Source organism: Aptenodytes forsteri, unplaced genomic scaffold (assembly GCF_000699145.1).
Source record: "Aptenodytes forsteri isolate BGI_AS27 unplaced genomic scaffold, ASM69914v1 Scaffold255, whole genome shotgun sequence".
NCBI lineage: Eukaryota > Metazoa > Chordata > Aves > Sphenisciformes > Spheniscidae > Aptenodytes > Aptenodytes forsteri.
Window position 1 is genome coordinate 1,214,467 of NW_008794888.1, and position 20,236 is coordinate 1,234,702.

At 34.9% G+C, this 20,236-nt stretch overlaps 1 protein-coding gene across 1 annotated transcript in view; it reads right to left on the minus strand.

The window, feature by feature from the left end:
* Positions 1 to 283: 283 nt before the first annotated feature.
* SCN2A (sodium voltage-gated channel alpha subunit 2) overlaps positions 284 to 20,236 on the minus strand; it is a 56,219-nt gene continuing 36,266 nt past the window's right edge. Inside the window, 12 exon segments of the mRNA XM_019470923.1 lie at positions 284 to 1,097; positions 1,099 to 1,390; positions 2,697 to 2,967; positions 4,011 to 4,115; positions 5,222 to 5,359; positions 6,425 to 6,478; positions 6,994 to 7,275; positions 12,290 to 12,412; positions 14,559 to 14,732; positions 15,710 to 15,864; positions 16,234 to 16,299; positions 16,302 to 16,350. Coding sequence (XP_019326468.1) covers positions 284 to 1,097; positions 1,099 to 1,390; positions 2,697 to 2,967; positions 4,011 to 4,115; positions 5,222 to 5,359; positions 6,425 to 6,478; positions 6,994 to 7,275; positions 12,290 to 12,412; positions 14,559 to 14,732; positions 15,710 to 15,864; positions 16,234 to 16,299; positions 16,302 to 16,350 — 2,523 coding nt within the window.

Genomic DNA, 20,236 nt, shown 5'->3' on the forward strand with positions numbered 1-20,236 from the left:
AGTCTGATTGGCCATTTTATCTTCTCTTCAGCAGTGTCAGCTGGTAATGAAAACAACAACCTCCTGTCAAGGTGTTACCCTGTTTTACAGAGTTGCAGTTTGATGACGAGGGGTCACTGTCTTGTTATAGGCACTGACCTTTTTTTTATATATATATATAATTATATATATATTTATATATGTAAAAACTGTCAGTTTGGCATGTACCTCCTACAGGAGTCCTGTTGACACAAATACATACTTTCTCAGGCTGTAAACAGTTTATCACAAACAGAATTCTGTGTTACTTTTTACTTTCCCTGCTGTCTTTACCTTTATCTTCTTTTTCTGATTTGTCTTTTTCATATTTGTCCTTGTCTGGCTTTGTTACGCTATCATAAGAAGGTGGGGAGGTTGTGGATGGAGTCATATCTGTTTTTTCTGGAGTCGAGTTCTCATTTAGTTTATCCATAATCATATCTTCTTTCATGGGCAGATCCTCCTCATCTTTACCTTTATCCTGATTAAATATACATGAAACTTTCTTGACTTTTTGCCTTAAAAGATGACGTCTGAAAGCACGCTGAATAATGACAGCAGATACCTCCTCCTGTTTTCGTTTTAATGTGGTTGTAATTGGTTCATAGGAGACTTTAGAAGGATTGGCTGCCATAAACCGATCTTCCATCTGTATTCTGAGGGCGTCCATCTCCCCACTTTCCCCCAAAACACGCTTTGTGAAAGCAAACAAGATGTCAAGGCAGTGAATTCTGTCCCCGCTTACCATGGGCAGATCCATTGCAATAAGCTGGACTTTGTTTGGTTTTGCTATAAGAAGAGGAGGATCTAACGAAGCTGCAAAATCTGATAGCTTACTGTATTCTATGAATTGTGTTGCATCGGGATCAAACTTCTCCCAGACTTCATAGAACATCTCAAAGTCATCCTCACTCAAGGGCTCAGCACTTTCTTCAGTGGCAACACTGAAGTTCTCCAAAATCACAGCAATGTACATGTTCACCACTACCAGAAATGATATGATAATGTAGCTGACAAAGAAGAAAATCCCAACGGAAGGGTTGCCGCAGTCGCCTTTCACGGGGCTCCCCGGTTGACTTTATCATGCTGTTGCCAAACGTTTCAAAGTTGAACATGTCATCAATCCCAGCTTCCCTCTTAACATAGGCAAAGTTGGACATGCCAAATATCGCATAGATAAACATGACAAGGAACAGCAGCAGACCAATGTTGAACAAAGCAGGAAGAGACATCATCAAAGCAAAAAGCAGAGTGCGGATTCCTTTAGCACCTTTAATGAGACGCAGGATTCGACCGATTCTGGCAAGTCGGATGACTCTGAATAGTGTGGGGGATACAAAATATTTCTCAATCATCTCAGCTAAGAACATACCTGTTGAAAAACAAGTTAAATTAGTGAAGAATATTATTACATTTTAAAACCACTCCTAAGGATTTATCCTACAAACATTGTAGAACTTTAAGAAGAATAGGATATTTGAACAGATTTTAGAAATTAGCCATTCAGTTGTTTTTACAAAACCTTTACAGTTTGGTATGCTTTGGAAACCCATAAATCCCAATAGAAATTCTGAAGTAATTTGCAGGATAATGAAAACTGCGTCAATGACATTTCTAAGTATTAACTGTATGACTACGTATGCAAACAGACACACAAATACACAACATCAATCTGTTTTAGGACAAACTGGTAGCTAGTGTACGTGGACTAGCAAATGCTGAGACCACAAGAATAGCTTTCTGTTTAACTGTAACAAAAATAATCTCATCAGTTAATCTGAAGAAAGATCATATTTATAGTAGTATTAAAATGCCATGTAATCAAGTTATGGTATTCAAAGAAAATATGTCTGTTTGAAGAGAACTGCAACTTCTTAATCACACATGATATAACGTGACTGCAAATTTAGTATTAATGACACAGCAATTCCAAACATGAACAAACTGATAATAAAAAGGCTTCTTAGAACTCACTGAAGAGTAGAAGAATTGAGCATTATATTATGTGCCTCAAAGCAGAAAAATAACTACATCCTGTTTCCATACAAATATGGCAAAAGCAATTTGCATATTAAGGAGTTCTGAGAAGTTAAAATGACAGAATTTTTACTCAAGTTCTTTCAGGTTTTCTGCTCTAGATAAAGTAAAGATTAGTGGAGCTATGTACTTATTACTACATCTGCTTCAGCTCTGCTTCTCTGGTTGCTCACTCCAGCTCAGGCATAAAACCTCTCAGGATCAAACAAAACTGTGAAGTAAGCTGAGGGCTTTACCCTGCTGTCTGGGGTGCTTACATGCTAGCCTAACAACAGTCCCACACAGATTTCGCTCTTGGATTTTGGATTGCTCGACGCTTTTCCTGCAACTGCCACTGTTAGTTTATATCAAAATTGCCTTTCATGTACGGGTTTGTTTCTGTGCTGAGGAATTTCTACTGAATTCAGAATAAAGATCTAATTTCAACTAACAGAAAAGTGAGAGTGTATGAAACCTATTGCTAAAAAATTTCTTACCGTGCTGTTCAGTTATTTTATGGATAATATGAAATCAGAAGAAAGAAAAATTGTGGTCAGACTTTCTAGTGACAATGTTGAACCAAAATCTAAATAGACTTCACATGCCAAAAATGTTTCAGTTTCCACAGAATTAGCCATTTCATAAAAATGAATTGTTCTTACCTACTATGGAGATAATGACAACCACAAAATCAAAAATATTCCAGCCTATAGTAAAGTAGTAATGGCGAAGTGAAATCAATTTCAGGACACATTCTCCAGTGAAAAGTACAATAAACACCAGGTTAATCCAATATAAAATGTTTTCCATGTCTTCACTCTGATCATCTGTTTCTACCATCATTGTGACCATGTTAAGGCAGATAAGTATCATGATACTGATATCAAATGCTTGTTTTGTTACAAAATCAAAGACCATGCCTTGGAATTTGTTCTGGGGGGGGAAAAAATGAGATTCATTACAATATGCATGGGTAAAATGTCTTTTTTGAATTTGCTACAAATTATTTAAATCTAGTATGAAGGGGATTTCATGTCTTCCATGAAGTCCTCCATTTGTATGAATTTTCCAGTTTGTACATGTAAACACAAATTAAATAGAAATGCAACTATTGTGTTCATAAGCATTAAAGGGATGATTTCAAAATATGCATGATGCATTTTTTTTGAAGTTGCAAAGGAGACTTTGCCACCCTGAACCAGTTTACTGTAACCTTTTGTGACACAGACTATTAACGGAGTGTTTAGCTTGGCAAAATTTGAAAAAAATAAGCAGGAGGGGCGAGAGATGAGCAGGCTGAGAGTTAATAGCACTTCATTTGCCAGAACGCTTATAAAGTTTTCAAGCCCCAAGTTCAGTGCTCTTCATGCCACCAAAATAACCTTTAAAACAATATCTTCCTTTTTTCAGCTATAGAGAATTTACCGATGGCTGGACTGATCACTGAGCAGGTTCCACAATCCAAAGTAGAACTGCAGAACTGGAATCACTCTCTGCCCCAGCCAAATCCTGCTCTGTTGTTCTAGGGTGCAGGAGAGCAAACCATTGTATGGATTGTGCAACAGGAATGTGAGGGGCAAAAGAACTTTTTTTTCAGGCAATGATATGGTAACTTGCCCGCCCATACAGCAGTTTCGGAGTCGTCCTAGATGACTGAAAAAGCCTGTGCCCTAAGGCTTTCACATATTTTGACAAATACACTGTCACATTTAATTGTTCTAGTCAAACCAGTGTTTTGAAAAAATGCCACATAAAATGTCATTGCCATCAGCAGAGAGAAAATGAGGGGAAAAAAGGAAGGGAAGAGTCTTCCATATTCAGACAACAAAAGAGAAAAAAATTGGACTTCAGATGAATAAGGCTTTTCTTCTATCACTTGGTTTTTTAGTTTACAACTTAATTCAGCCTAAAGCATAGTTGAAACAATCCCATTTTAAAATAAAGGTAAAAATAACAAGAAAGATTTTTATTCTTACTGCTGGTCGAGGTATAGGTTTTTGTGGTTTCTTTGAACCCAATTTTTTCATTGCATTGTAGTATTTCTTCTGTTCTTCTGTCATAAAAATGTCTTGACCTCCAAAGTAAACCAAAGAGACAAAACCTGGTTACAATCACGCATCTCTATTGATTCCTTATAAACAAAGATACTGAATAGTAATAATCACTCTTGTTCGCATTCTCATCTGTAGGAAAAGTTAGGACAGACATAAAAATCTCCTTTTATCATGATTATTAGTAGTTTGGTAGCAGAAGAATTGCTTTACATATGCCACCTTAACATTTAGGATTTTTTTTTGAGAGGCTCTTGAACTTGCATTGTTTCTGGTAGACCTCTGCTTTTCATTGGGGAGAGGGGAGGTACAGAGGAGGGAGAGGTGCTTTTTCTTTGTTCTGCTAAATTCTATCAGTTATTACAGAGATACAAACTAATAAAATATTCTGATCCCCTTCTCTTGTTTTTCCTCTAGAGTAAATTTTGGCAAAATTTCAGAACTGACATCTATGATACCAAAGGAGAATTAGAAGGTATCCAGATGGTCATATTTCGCAGCCTCTTCTTCTCCCTCCACTGGGGCAGGACTTGAAGCAGGAGATCCTACTATGTGGAACGAGTAGAAAAAAAAGCCAATTCTCTCCATCTCAACCCATTTCAGCACATGGATCCAACAGCACTTCCACCACTCCAATAACACTGTGTGTAGCCAGATAATTTAGTTAAGTTCTGCAGCTGAAACACGGATACCTTTTGAGGCAGTGTTGACAAAATATGAAGACTAAAGAGAGTACAAATAAAGATAATACAATGTTTATTATTAGAGTTCAGAAATCTACACTGCTGAGCTTTGAGACATGAAGGTAGTATAGCTAAGAGTTTTTAAAGCTACATTTAGCTATTTCAGTGGTTAGCCTTTTTGAGGCTGTTACAGAGTCCAGCCCCAAATCCACATCTTTACAAAGATGACATTGGGTATTTCACTAATCATGGACAGACATATGTTGTCACTTGTCCATCAAACCCTCATCAAGCCAAACTGTAAGCTTTAGTAATTTAAAGTATTTAATATGCAGAGCACATTAATTTATCATAAAATGAAAAAAATAATATTTTATTAATAAAGTTATTGTGTGTGGACCAAAAATAAGCATTTTTTTAGCTTTCTTTTCACAATAATGATGAAGTACTTATCTTCTTTTTCTGCTGGTTGAAATTGTCTATGATGACACCAATGAAAAGGTTCAAGGTAAAGAATGATCCAAAGATGATAAAGATGACAAAGTAAAGATACATGTACAGGTTATCTTCATACTTAGGCTGATCCAAAACCTACAAAAAAGGCATAGAAACTAAGCCTTAGTTTAACTGTGAGCACAGAATCAAATATCTGCTGGACAGAATTTAAGGCTCTGTCACTCTGATCTTTGCTTCTTATGGTCAAGTTCCCACGTATCCATCCCACTGATCTTCAGTCTGTGAAGTTACATTCTTGACAAAGAACTTTACTATCAAACTTGATACTTCATTTTAAAAAATGTAACTGGCCTATATGAGCTTAGAATAAATACTGAGGACACAATTGGTTTAAACTAGTATAGTACCATCTGTCTGAGTCTATCGACAACCAGAAACACCAGCTCGTAAAGCTGCAACCTTTTCTGTAGATCTCGTGGGACGCCCCTGATGTGGGCTTGTGGAGCTTTCACTGCTATAGGCACTTAGGAAACTGCCCTGGATTATGGAAGAGAGGCAGCCAAGCCATGTTTAGAGCAAGCATATTTTCTTGGTACAGCTATGCATATTTACTATACTACAACAGGCCTCCTGCTGTGAGTGTAGCTTACCAAAAAGGTTGGAGCTTTACCAGTATAGTTTATTCAGTTGTCTACTTAGAACTAGAGGACAACTTGCACCAAGGGAGCAAGGGGAAGGCAAAAGGGTAAGAAAATGCACAGGCCGAGTTAAGAATAGGAACTGTGCCCTGAAGAAAAGAGTCAGGGGGCTTGCAGAGCACAGTGAAAGTCTCAATTTTAAAAAAAGATCAGTGTTACAAAAATCATGTCTAAGCTGTGTATTTGTGCCTATTTCCAAATCTAAACAATGTCTCAATGCACATAATGAGAGGAGGAAAAGGCATTTCATGGCAATAGTTAAGTCTGCTGTGGAATTGAAGAATTTTGGTCCAACTGCACCATAAAGAACATGGAATCTTTTAGGACTGCTCCTCTGCTTTGTCTCTTGTATTTTTCCTATGGTTTCCATTTTCTTTAACTACAAAACTGTAACTCCTTGTTCTCTCATTTTTACTGTTATTTCTGAAAGATGTTAAAATTACATTCTTAAATCTTGGAGCTCGTACAGTCAAAACAAATGGAGTCAAGGGACTATACTTACATTACGAGAATCCACAGCTGCGTACATGATATCCATCCATCCTTTAAATGTAGCCTATAAGCAGAACACTGGTGTTTACCTCATGCTTTTCCTGGAAAATGGCTTGTCAGAAACATAGTTTAAGAGCTGAAGACTAAGTGTCTTTAGTGCTCATCATAAACACCAGCACAGTGCTATGTTAATAGGTGACTCTTGCCTTCTATTGTATGTTTTATTCATATATGAGAATTGCAAGCAAATTCTAATATCTGACTATAGAGGACACAGCATCTATTAAGAACTTTTATCAATTATGAGTAATATCTGATATAAAAGTTATTTTCTGTGTATGAGCAAAGTAGGTGTACTTGATATAGATTCAATGCAGCTAAGGTGAATTAGGTTTGAATTACGATTTTTTTCTCATAGTCAGCATAGCCTCTACACTTTGTATTATTTCTGTCATGGATTTATCCCACACTTAGTGAGAGACAAGATTTCTAAATGAAAGAAACAATGAAAAATCACTTTTTACTGTTACAAGTAAACAACAGAGATAGAGAAATAGAAATTAAGGAGTGGTGACTTACCACTTGGAGCAGAGAAAGATAACCAAGGCCTACATTATCAAAGTTAACCTTCACATTCTTCCATCGGGCAGTTTCATTGTTTTTTATGAGCTCCTCACATTGACTATAGTTGTTGATTTGGCTGATATCAAATCTCTCATCAGTTGTTGTGTTAACACAGTAGTAAAATTTTCCAGCAAATAGATTTACTCCCATGATACTGAAGATCAGCCAGAATATAAGGCAAACAAGAAGCACATTCATAATGGATGGAATTGCTCCTAAGAGGGCATTCACAACCACCTAGAGTACAAATGAAACCAAAGAGAGACCGTGTAAGAACACAGGCACCAGTATCTTACAAATGCTTCATCAGTCTTTCTTAAATTTAACACTCTATTTTCATTCTAATATCTGTGTTACACATTTTGAATTGTTGAGAGTAACAAGTAAGAAAAGCAGTATAGAGGAAAGATAAAATATCAACATAATTAGAAGGAGAAACATACAAACAGTAGCAAATGGTAGCTTTAAAGAATGGGAAAAAGAAGAACAAACAGGTAAAACGAACTAAAAAAAAAACCAGAAAAAAATCAGCATTTATTAATTATTTTTAGAATATTTACTTAATGTATGCCTGCAAAACCATATCCATAGTATTTCTAATGACTGATTGGATCAAACACAACAAACTTTTTTCTATTACGTGTTTACTGGATAAACAGTCCAAATTATTATTACTGAGCAAATTTTTAATTGAAAGTAACTTTAAGACTTTTAAATAAAAGAAAACTCAGGGATGTATGCATGTTCATTTGGATGGTTATATATAAAACCAGAAAAGCAGACATGTTCAAACCAGGAAATCAGCTGAGTATCTGAACACAGAAAAGCTGGTAGTGTTCAGGCAAGTGGCAGATAAGACTTGAAGAAGGAAGAGACTTGATTTAATTCCCAAATGAATTTTGGGGAAAATCAGGCTTCAGGAAAGAAAAATATGAAAATCAGTTCATGTATGATGATGAACGATGATTAAAAACATACCAGAATAAAAATAAAACAGTAAAGAAAAAATTAGGGAGAAAGTAGGTCCATTATGAATGAGAATGATTTATTTAATGATTAAACTGATGAATTGCTAAATTAGTTAAGTCCTATTTTAAATCTGCTTGTAAGTCAGTCTAACAATGTAAAATTTAGTAACTATGGAGCACCGCTGCCAATTTTGCCAAAACAACTGAATCAGATCCTTAGAACCTAATGAAGATTTTGTTTTAAAAATGTCGGACATTAGGTATTACATAGATGAGATTATTTATAATTCATTTAGTTTATATAATGTAGGTACTACAACAGATCCTCCAGCACACTATGCTATTTGTTTCTATTTGAAATACAAATATGTAGCTTAAGCCTGTAAAATGTTTTGGCATTACATTTATAGCTACAATTAATAGGTTCCATAGAATCAATTACTTGTAAAATTAGTCATCTAGGTAGATCACGTTTTATTCCTTGCCATTTTACAGAATAGAAAATAAAATCTTTGAATGTTAGAGTAGGTGATGAACCACCACCATATATACCATATAGTAGACTTGGGCTGAAGGAAAGGGGAAATACTTGTTTTACTTTCAGGGCTCCATTCCTGCTGAAACAATACCTCTTTGGGGTGATACATACTTTAGGCAATATTCGTGATCCTATAGGACTTCAGTGAAGTTGTTGTTATGCTAAATCTAGGAGCTGGACCAAATGAGGTTCCTTTCAATGTAAATTACGACACTATAAAAGCACAGAATGGTGGATGAAGTCCAAAGCTTCCATGCTTTTTTTTGCCACATATTTTAAATCACGTTCTAATAAGTGTTTATTTCTAATGGGGAAATTAAAAAAAAAATCAAAATAGTTTCTTACTCATACTAAAAATCTCCTTAGCAATACCTATTATAAATCAATAAGGAAAAATAATATAGCATTTTATCACTTATCAGCCAGGCAGAGAGGATTCCCTAACTAATGGATAAATCTCTTCTGCCTAATTTCAACAGTGCTGTCTTATGTTGACAGACCTGTACTCTCAGCTTTGTCAATGACATGACTGTGGAAGGCCATAAGGAGTAGTTTGACCTAAACAAATGAATAGTTTAATAATAATGCTGAATTAGTTTAAACTGGAAATCCATGAACTCTCTGATTTTAGTGGGAAGTTTGACTGTAATAATAAATGGCAACATAATTTTTTCCACAGTGCTGTCTTATGTTGACAGACCTGTACTCTCAGCTTTGTCAATGACATGACTGTGGAAGGCCATAAGGAGTAGTTTGACCTAAACAAATGAATAGTTTAATAATAATGCTGAATTAGTTTAAACTGGAAATCCATGAACTCTCTGATTTTAGTGGGAAGTTTGACTGTAATAATAAATGGCAACATAATTTTTTCCCAGTTCGGGAATATTTTCCGAATATATATTAGTTATTATTTTTACACTATTTTTATTTAAAGTTATCTCAATTCTTCTACTTAAAAATATAAGTAGATTTCTTAAATGTAATAATATCATCCATCAGGAATAATTATTGAGATATAAAGGGATAGTTAATGAAGTGAAAATATTTGTCCTTAAGCTTTCAGTCTCATCACACCCGAGAATTCTGTTCTTCTTTCTGCTACAGCTGCAGGTCCAGTCATGTTCTTCTTTCTTTAATGGCTGGATTTCTACAGCTGACCTACTTTCTCTGTTTTTAGTCTGAGTCCTGAAGCTATAGCAGGACCAGCTGGTAATATGAATCATTTGAAGACACTCAAAACATGCTGTTGAGCGTCACTGAAAACACTGATTCAGACACCTCCTAGCTTCCACTGGTAGTAGGGGTGTGAGAAAAGAGAGCAAGGCCTGACAGCAAGTGAAAGTAGGGAAAGCATCAGAAAGACATTAAAAGCGTTGTTTACTGGTTTAAAAAAAGGTAGTATGTGTCTAGCACCATATAGCAGTGAGCGGTACTGCTTGGGACAGAGCATAGACAGATTAATTATACTCCCACAGGCTAGTTTCATGATGTCCCAAGTGCAAATTAAAGTGTATTTCCCCCAGCAATAGTAGTGGTGGGAAGATGCAGGGGAAACATAATGTTTTCCACAGTGGCAATGCTTTCTATTAATTATTAGTTTGGGCAGGCACAAGTCCTGACCCTAGAGAACAGTAAGGCAGATTAAAAATTTTAAATGGGTAGAATGGAATTTCTTGCTTGTATATAGGAAGTATAATGCTCACTGGAAGTAATTTTAAGTGCCTATGCAAATATGTGCACCATACTATATTGTCGTATTTTCAGTTCATAGATGTTAAACACCATGTTTAATTACTATGTTATGAACAGACATCTTGAATTTCCATGTACCAGACCTTAAAATCTTCTCATACTAACTTCTTCACCAACTTGAGCTACTGTATCTTTAACGACATTAAGCCTGACATTAATTACTTTAAATAAGGCAAAATTCATTATATCCATAGGAATATTTCAATGGTTAATTGCCTAACTAATAAAAATATACGTTGCATTTCTAGTCTGAAGTTACCTAACTTCATCCACTAGTTTTTATTATATCTTTTGCTAAAGTCATAAATCTCCTCCTTATCTGGGTATTTTACAAAGAGATACAGTTAGCAGATCAGGATCAAATCAGTAGGTAAAGTTTACACCAACATGGAAGTTATGGGATTGACAATTACCCATAAGCCTTTATGACAAAGTGATTGTCTTTTCCTTGCCACATTAAATTGCCACTTAAGTAATTTACTGTGCATATAAAATTTGTAATATTTTGTATTCAGTTTTTTTGCTAATCATTCTCATAAAAAAAACAACAGCTAATGTGTTTTTTAGTGAGATACTATCGAGGTTTTAGATAGGCCTTATATCTGATATAAACATCCCAAATTTTCAAATTTGCTTCAGCAAAATTCCAGAAATTTGTTGGAGGCAAGGAAGTGGTATTTTCTATTTGACTTTATAACCTTTCATCAAAGCCTGTTTCCTTTTTGGTTGAAGTCTTTCACTTTCCACACACATAGAGCATCACATTTTCTTCAGAAGCTCACCAATTTGTAGTTGACTTATAAATTTGCTAATTGGCTTATAACCTGGGGTGCCAAAGATCAGTGATTGCAGCAGGGAGCTCACACAAGGATCCCTTTTAATTACAGCAATAGGGTTTCAGCTCAGGTGCATCTGCTGATTAGATCTATGGCAATATGTCCAAGGCAGACAGATGGACCTTGAAGGTGTAAGTCAGACATCTTCTTGTGGCTGGAGCTAGAAATATCTACCATCTCCAGTTGTTGACTACTGCCCCTAAGAGAAACATTTCTAGAGCTTTCATGTCATAGCAGAATACATAAGGTCTTTGTCCATTACAGTGCACTAAAGAAGTGATCTAAACTAATCTATCTGACTTTGCACTGGAATAGACTGAGAGAGCCCAGTTGGGCAGCTGAGGGTCTCAGCTGTGGTAACTGATATGGTGATAACAAACAGCTGGGGACAGTAACTTCTCAAATATACCCAACTCTGTCAGCAAAAGTCTTCCGATATGTTTTCAGACTGCTTAGTGCTCTATAGATTATAATCAACATTTTAAAATCAATATGGAAAACAGTAGGCAACCAATTTAGGCCAGAAATCATAAAGCCAACTCCATCTTTGATATACTATAAAAGTTGTCTTAAACAGAATGCAATAGTCCTAATCTGAAAGAGAGAAGGTATTTTAATGCTGCCAATTTACTTATTAACATAGGAATTCATTACAAAACTTTTAAATTGTAACAGAAATTCCCAATTAATACTTACAGAATAGTAGGTTTAAAGATAATTTGATAGAATACACATGATATTCTATACTTGTATGAAATACACATGTGAATATATACATGTGTATATGTGCACAGCCTTTTATGAGGAAGTATTGTTTTTTTAAAACTGTTCTGACTATAGCAGGATTTATTTGTATGGGATAAATTCAGTCTTGTAGTAACATTGCATAGGTCCATGCAGTTGATAAATCCTTGGCCCTTCAGGAAAATATGAAATAGGGTGAAAGGCCAAGGAGCCTAAGTAAGTGTAACAATGTGTGCAATAACACATGAATTCATATAAGCAGATGAAGCCTTTTGCTTATATGTTAGTGATAAATGTAAAATATATAGGATGATAGTGTAGCATTTCTGCATGGATTTGTCGTTGATTATTCTGCATGCATTGTTTCTGTGTATGCATGCATTATTTCAGATTCTTTCATTTTGTCTTACCCTCATCCCTTCAAATCGCGACAAGGCTCTTAGAGGTCTCAAAGCTCTTAGTGTCCTAAGGGATTTAATCGCACCAAGTTCTGAGTAGCCCAAGGCATTAGCTGTTAAGCTAACCAAAGAGACCTACACAAAAACAGAAAGGCAATATTGCTCATCATCTTGTATATCCTTTCGATACATATGGTGGGAATGATGTGTGCCCTGAACTTCTCAAGAAGATTCAAGGCTGGACCTCTTTCTCCCGGAATCCCTCTGTAATGCAGAAAGATCTTTCAAGTCAGACAAAGTAGAATAAAAGTATATTCTAGGTACCTGTTGATGAAATCATGTTGGTAGAATGGTATAAAAATGCCTTCTAAATTCACATAAACCAGTCAACATTTGGTGGTATTTAAAGAAAAATGAAGTCACATGCAAAAAGAAAACTCCCCAAAGTTGGGTGAATTGGAATGGTCAATTTAGGTCAGGATTTCCCATGATATCTTCAGAACTTGATGAGAATGTAAAAGCTCTCAAAAACCACATCCAGACCTGGACTTTGGTCAAATGTAACTTTCTAGTGTCCAGAAAATCTTATTCAACAGCCATAGCTACCAGTGCTGTTCAGATTTAACCAGACTAATGAAGACTGATAACCAACTGTTTGTTAGACAATGGTAGAAGCTTCATTGTTAGGCATATCCACACTTCATTACATTCCCTGTGACTCCTTTAACCACTTCATCAATTCTGGCTTGCATAATGCTGGTCTGGTCTGCAGGAAGATGAGTAAATAAACTAGAATAGCTGTAAAATAAATAATACAATTATCTTCCATCAGTAATCCTTAGAAACGTATTTATAGTAAACCATTGGGAAGGAGTGGCCCTAGTAAAGAAAAAAAAACCCCAAACCATCTTCTCTCTCCCTCCATTTAATGCCCTTCCCTTCCATCCTTCATGTTCTCTTTTAATTCTTTCATTTCTAAATTAATCTTTTTGCTTCTTTATCTTAATCCTCTGACTAAAGATTAAAAAAAAATGCTTCAGAGATTAATTTTTTCCATGAAAAAAATCGCACCAGAGTAAGGTTGCCATGAAAAACTAATAGTTATTTATAAAGTTCACAGAAGTAACTAAACCACAGATTATCAAATAAGAATTAAATATTTCTTGATAAATACAATAAGCATATAATGACAGTGTAAAGTATTGTCCATGGGGTCTCTGTAAAGCTCTACTGGTCATGGTAATTTACACATCTGATGATTGAGCCAATAAATTTTTTACAAGGGTACAGACTCAACCACAAAATACTAAGTGTGCATATAGTCATGTTTTATCACAGGATCTGCAATGCTGGTATGGATTTAAAAGTTATAATGTTTTCCAAGCTCTGTATAGTAAAGACTTCATGGTCTATCATATCATTGTAGTTTTAGGGAGATACATAGTGATTCTGCTGCTTTTCATAATGAGCAAACAAGTGACTCAAGACACATTCTTACCTTGCATTCCATGGGAATTACATATGTGGAACTGAGAGATGCCCTATTAGCACAGACAGATGTAGTCAGGCTATTGGGGATGGAAGGGAAATTAATGTCTGCTATATGGTTAAAGATCTGTAGACTTCCATTTACGCTACCCAGTACTGTGCATACATTGTTGAGCAAGTAGACTTGAAATTATAATGCACTTCTCACTAGGTCTCCTTCAGACAATGTGTATCTGCTCCTTGGTGGTGCAGCCTTTTGAAAATCATTTGAGAACCCATTCTAAGGGAGCTCATCTACAGTTCTCCAAGTGTCTCTTTAAGGTCGCCCATGTGATGCAGTGAAAAGTGCAAGAGTACTGAATAGTACAATGGAACTGAGAGTTCCTAGCAGTATTTTCCTTTCATATTACACAGAGTAAGTGACAGGACACTTACAGTAATTGATTAGAATGTTAGAAACCTTTAAAGAAATTGCTTTGAAATATTGAAATTACATATACAGTAAAAACTGAAGAGGATGAACAGCATCCTTTCCACACAGCAAAAAAAAACAGTAAAAAGCATCATTTAAATAAAACATCACAAGTTCATAAAAACAGAGAATATCAACAAAACATCTCTAGAGTAATAAGTATATCTAAATATTTTTTCTTTTCTGAACAGAATTAAAAACCATACCACAACAATAGCTTTAAAATAGAGTTTCCATTGAATAGAACAGAAAGCCTACCCTGCAAACATAATACTTTCATTTTTAGAGCCTGTCATACAGGACATGAAAAAGAATACATACATCAACAATCAGGAAGTCCAGCCAGCACCACGCATTAGTGAAATAGGTTTGAAAGCCATAAGCCACCCATTTTAAAAGCATTTCCAGAATGAAGATATAAGTAAAAACTTTGTCAGCATATTCCAGCATGGTCTTGATAGTTTTACGTTGCTCTATGTATATATCTTCAAATGCCTGTGAAAAAGATTTTTGAAGATATAATTAAATGTCTTGCAGTGTGGTATATAGTAGCCAAGAAAGAATCTGAATTGGAAAGATATATGTGATGATAGGCATATATCCTTCCCTCAAGCACAACTTTTGCTTTCACTCCATACTGTAGACTTTTCATAAAGCTGGGTCCAAACACAATATTCAGCTTTCAGCTGAGCTGAACAGTGATCCACGAAACTTACTGTAATACCATTCTCCAAATCTCATTTTCATTCAATTCCATGAATAGCAATGGCTTATTGACATAAGGATTTCCTTTGTGGTAACTACAACTTTTTATCAAAATTATATAAGGGATTTAATAATGACTCTGTGATACAGAATTTTTGAGGAACTAATAATTGAAACCAAACTATACACACTAACCCACAAAGCAATCCTGAACAGAGATTAATAACTCTCTTTTGAAAAGAAAATGTCTACATTGACAGTGAATCACTGTGCATTGACCCAAGTGTAGCAAGTACACTATATTTTGCTCCTGCTATGAGGAGCTAATTACTTCAGTACTCAGCCCGCCTGATTTAACATCAGTCTGGCAAAATAGCTGACAGAATCACGTTGGCACCGTACATCTCAGTTTGACAATTCAAGTTGCTGTTGATAAGTTCTTAGCTCAGCTGTGGTTTATTTTAAACGTGCATAAGACAAAAAAAAGCTATTATCAATATGAAGACATGTGAATACCAGTCTGATATAACTAATTTCTTATTTCCATTAACACTACATTTTGAACTTGCCAAACGATTTGTTTCATAGCCTGTGAGCAAACTCTTATGTATCCTACAATACATGCCAAATACTTGTTGATATATGTCGACATTAGAACATTTATGAATTGGATATTAAATTTAAATGTTACCTGCAGCTATATAATTAACTGTAATTCTAAATGCTTGCTGCTTAAAATAGACATAATAGTTCCACATTGAATTTACCAGAGCACCACTGCTGAGAAGAATCATGAAGACAATGAAGGTCTCAAACCAGTTGTGTTCAACAATCTTATAGCAGGTTTTCCTAAGATTCCACCAGATTTTCCCTTTCCCATCTTCCACACTGACTTGACAGCATTTGAATCTCCGCACACAGCCTAAATGCAATAATAAATTTTGAGATGTCAGAATAAGGTAAATATTTATTAGGAATCACAATGAACAGCAGTCATTTGGCCTATTTCAGTACTATTGCAATAGATGCTTGTAATTAAGTATCTCCCGTTTGAGGATTTTTGTTTCAATATTTGAAGTTAAAGCTTATTAACTCTGATAATACCTTCCAAGGAGAGAGAGAGAGCACGAGAACAGTACATCTATGGCAGTACCTCTGATGGAGTTACTAATACAAACAGAAAATACAACTATAATCGCAAAGCTGCTTCTTGATTTTGAAGAAAAATAGAATCCAGCCCAAATCAACACAGTTAGGTCTAATCACCTTGCATATATTTTGCTTCACCTACCTTCTGTAAGACAAGCCTCTGGCTCCAGAGCTTCTTCAGGTTCTGCTTCTGGCTGTTCCCCTTCTGGAGGTAGTCCGATATTGTGCTGCCTTCTGATGAACTGGATGCATTTAATTTCTGTGAATGAAACCCCACATAATTATTTTTTTTCAATTTTATTTATTTTGAATAGAAGTTCATGTTTGAAGTGCATACCAAAATATTTTGCATGTATTCCGTGCTCCGACATTAAAATAATTTCTTATCTACATTCTATAATGCCAAATTGCTCTACTACAGGTGAGGTCACAAGATTAGAAACTACATCATGTGCATCTTCCCTATTGAAAATATTTTGATATTTTCATACAAGGAATTGCTGAAATTATTAGACTACTATTCTGAGCCACACATAAGAATTCTGAAATGAAATTTCAGTAAGTTAGGAATGGGTGCCTTTCACACTTTGTACTGTTTAATTATTCCAATCATGTGGCTGAATTTTACACTTCAGATAGCATGTGTTAATACAAATAATTTTCCAACGTCATGACCAAACCAACAGCAAGCTGCACAGATGTATTTTCATGTCTCAATTAAATGTTATTCTATCAAGTCTGTAAAATCTAAAAAGTTTGAATATAAACTTTTCATTATCATTGACATGAAAACACATGTTATGAGTTGTACAGGATACTTTAAATCTCTTTATTTCCAAAAGAGCAGCACATTACTTTAAGAGCAGTAGCTGATATTTTGCATTCTCACTTGCCGATGCATTTTCTGAATTTATTGTGCATTTTGAAACTACTTATTACTTTGGTACAGTACACATACATGTCCAATCACTATAAAAGCCCCAAAAAATCTTTATTTTTGGAGCACTAAAGTGAAAACAAATGCTTTTAGAACAATACTGTCATAAAACAATACTGCAGCAATGAATCATACTGATAATACAATCCAAATCTTCAAAATTATTCTTTCACACCATCACATTATGATGGCAATAGACAAATATGAGTACTATAATAAGTAAAAGTAGTTTGATCACGGCATTCTATGACTCTTCTAATGTTATCACTATGTGGAGTATAACATCAGTAAAATGGCTGCATTGATAAGTAGCTAATTTTATAAAGGGAATGATGTAAGCAGATTTAGAATACAATCTATAGGGAATTAATATTAGACAGAGAGATGGTCCACGGTAGCATTAAAAATATATCTTTGCTGACACTTAAAACTTAAGTTAGAGGCATTATTCCTTTAAAACATGTTTGAGAAGCTCCAAATTCAATACATTTTTTTGTAAAGGAAATGTAAACAATATTAGTATGTGAATACAGAAACTACCATAAGACTTTAATGGAATTTTACATTGCAGACAATATTAAGTATGTTCTTCAAACAAAAAGAAGATTAATCCCTTTCTCCCCCACTCTGATTTGATCGAATCACACTGACAATATATGGTGTTGTGATTTTGACATAGGCTTAACTTTGGTTTCTGTGTACCATGGTACGCTATAGCCCACATTTTAGAGGAAGACCAAACAAATTGAAACATTTATTGTAGGGTACATTATACACGTAATTTCAGTTATATCTGCACACCCATTTCCTTTATGTTTCTTTGAAAATCCCAGCTTACATATTCATGTCTCATGTTTGTGCATGAGCTTTAGCATCTATGAGGTTCGCTCCAATGTAAAAAGATATCGATGCACACTTTTCTGCAGATTATTATTTACAAAATTCCCATTGCAACATATTCAAATTATAGATAATGCATGGCGATTTCGACATTGTGGAATACTGCCTCTAAAATGGAGAAACTGGAAAGTGTGAGATAAATACTGTAGTCCTCAAGTAAGGACCACAGAATTTAAACATCAGTGGAAGTCAGTCATCAGTTTGAGGAAAGGCCAGAAATACCATAAACGCAAGGTACATTCCAAAGAAATTTACATATGGTATTAAAAAATTAACGTTTATCAATACAATACAGTAAATCATTTTTAAACTGAGAAGTGACTATCTGTTTGTATTATGTAGAGTTTTCTTAAAATGTTGCTTGCATCATTCCAATCTGGACAGCATTTCTAGCAGAATGCTGTAGTAGTAGCAGAGCAGACAAAAACTATGAACTGGTTAAACTATAAGTTTGAAAGACCTACTTTCTTTTACAGGAAAATGAAGAGTTCAGTAACTCAGATATTACGCAGTTAGTTTAATCAGCACATGTTAATTTTAAGAAGGGGTAATGAATTCCTATTACTGAAATTGTGTAAGACTAACAGTTAACTCAAGATGGAAGATTAGAGATATCCCACTATAAGGAGAGATCAAAAAGATCAGGTAGAAAAGGTAGAAAATGATACTGCAGAACAGTCAATTATCAGGAACATCAGAAAGCCATCTTTATTTATGTGGGGCAGTATGTATGGTGAGTTGTATCTTACAAGTCTCTTCTCACTGAAAAACTGGTATGCTTCTTTTAAAGAGCTGTAATAATAATCACAGGAGTTAAGCTAAACAGAAAAATCCTAAATTGAATCAACAGCAGCTGATACTTGAAAGACAACAATTTAATGCCTTATCCCACTGAGAATTCAGTTACTCTTCTGTTGTTGATGTATCAGAGTATTTCCTTAGCATGCTGTTCTATTATACCTGCATTTAGCTCCAACCTGATGAGTATATGAAGAAGCATATTATAAAAATTATTCAATAAATTCAATCTGTAATAATTCAGTATCATTTGGGGAAGAAAAAATTAAAAAATTTCAACAGAAATAATTACTTCTTTTTTTGTTTGTTTCTTTGTTATTTTTAACATTGAATTTATTGTATGGCATTTTATACAATATTTACAAAATTTAGTATGCATTACAAACAGCTAGGAAGGTTTTATGATACGCCATCTTAAGATTTTGCCACATCAATTAAGTTCAGTATGCTAGGAAAACTTTTCAGTAACAATCACGTATTTCCACAGCAAACTTCTGCTCTGGTATAAAGCAACTGACCCAGGGATGTTGTACTGATTTCTATGTATTCAACACAAAATCACCTGGGAATGGACCATGTTATTGCTGATTATGTTTTGTCCATATGCTTTAATACATAGGAAGACTTTTTCTCCCCCTTACTGTGACTTGCCAGTGTTCACACATATGGAATCCAGCTGGATAGCTGGATAGCTAGACTATGCCTAATTGCAGACCCTGACATGTTAGGTATGTAGCATATCTCCCAGTTCTTTACCTTAACATACCTCAAAGTTACCTTTGTACCCGATAAATTCTTCTCTGCTCACCAGCATTACAAAAACTGGATTTAAGCAATGCTATATACTTAACGTATACAGATTTAAAAAAAAATGAACCTGTAGAAACAAGATAATCATCAAACCCAAATGTTATCTTTGATATGACAGTAAGTCCTTTTTAAGCCTTTTTTATACCATGGTTCTAGGTTTCAAAAGTATTCAGTCACCCAGGTTGTAAGAGATTTATCAGGGTCAAGTATTAGACACTCTTCGAGAGTTATGATGCTAGATTTTTTGTAAATAGTATGCTAAGGAAATTATTCTCAGAGAAATCTGCTTTTCAAAACCTCAGAACGTACATACTCCATCTCCTTTTCACAGAAGACAGTAAGGGGACAAAACTACTTACATGGTTCTAAAGCAGCAGTATACCAATTATCATAGAGATTTATATAACTTTTATTTCACATCTACCAAAAGCATTGCCAGTCATGCTTTAGTCAGCAATACAGTACAGTATGAGATACAGATTATAGTTTATCTTTCAAGATAGAAACTGAAAGTGGAAAGCAGCTTGCCTATCAGAGCAGCATTGCAAAAAGCAGCAGCCAAGATTAGGTCAGGAAGTTTTTGACATAATTACTTTCTGAACCTCGATAACATCTCATAGATTCATACAATTCTGCTTCACTTACAACCAGGCCACTTTGAGCTTCTATTTCTTTCTTTCTTTCTTTGTTTCCAAGATCA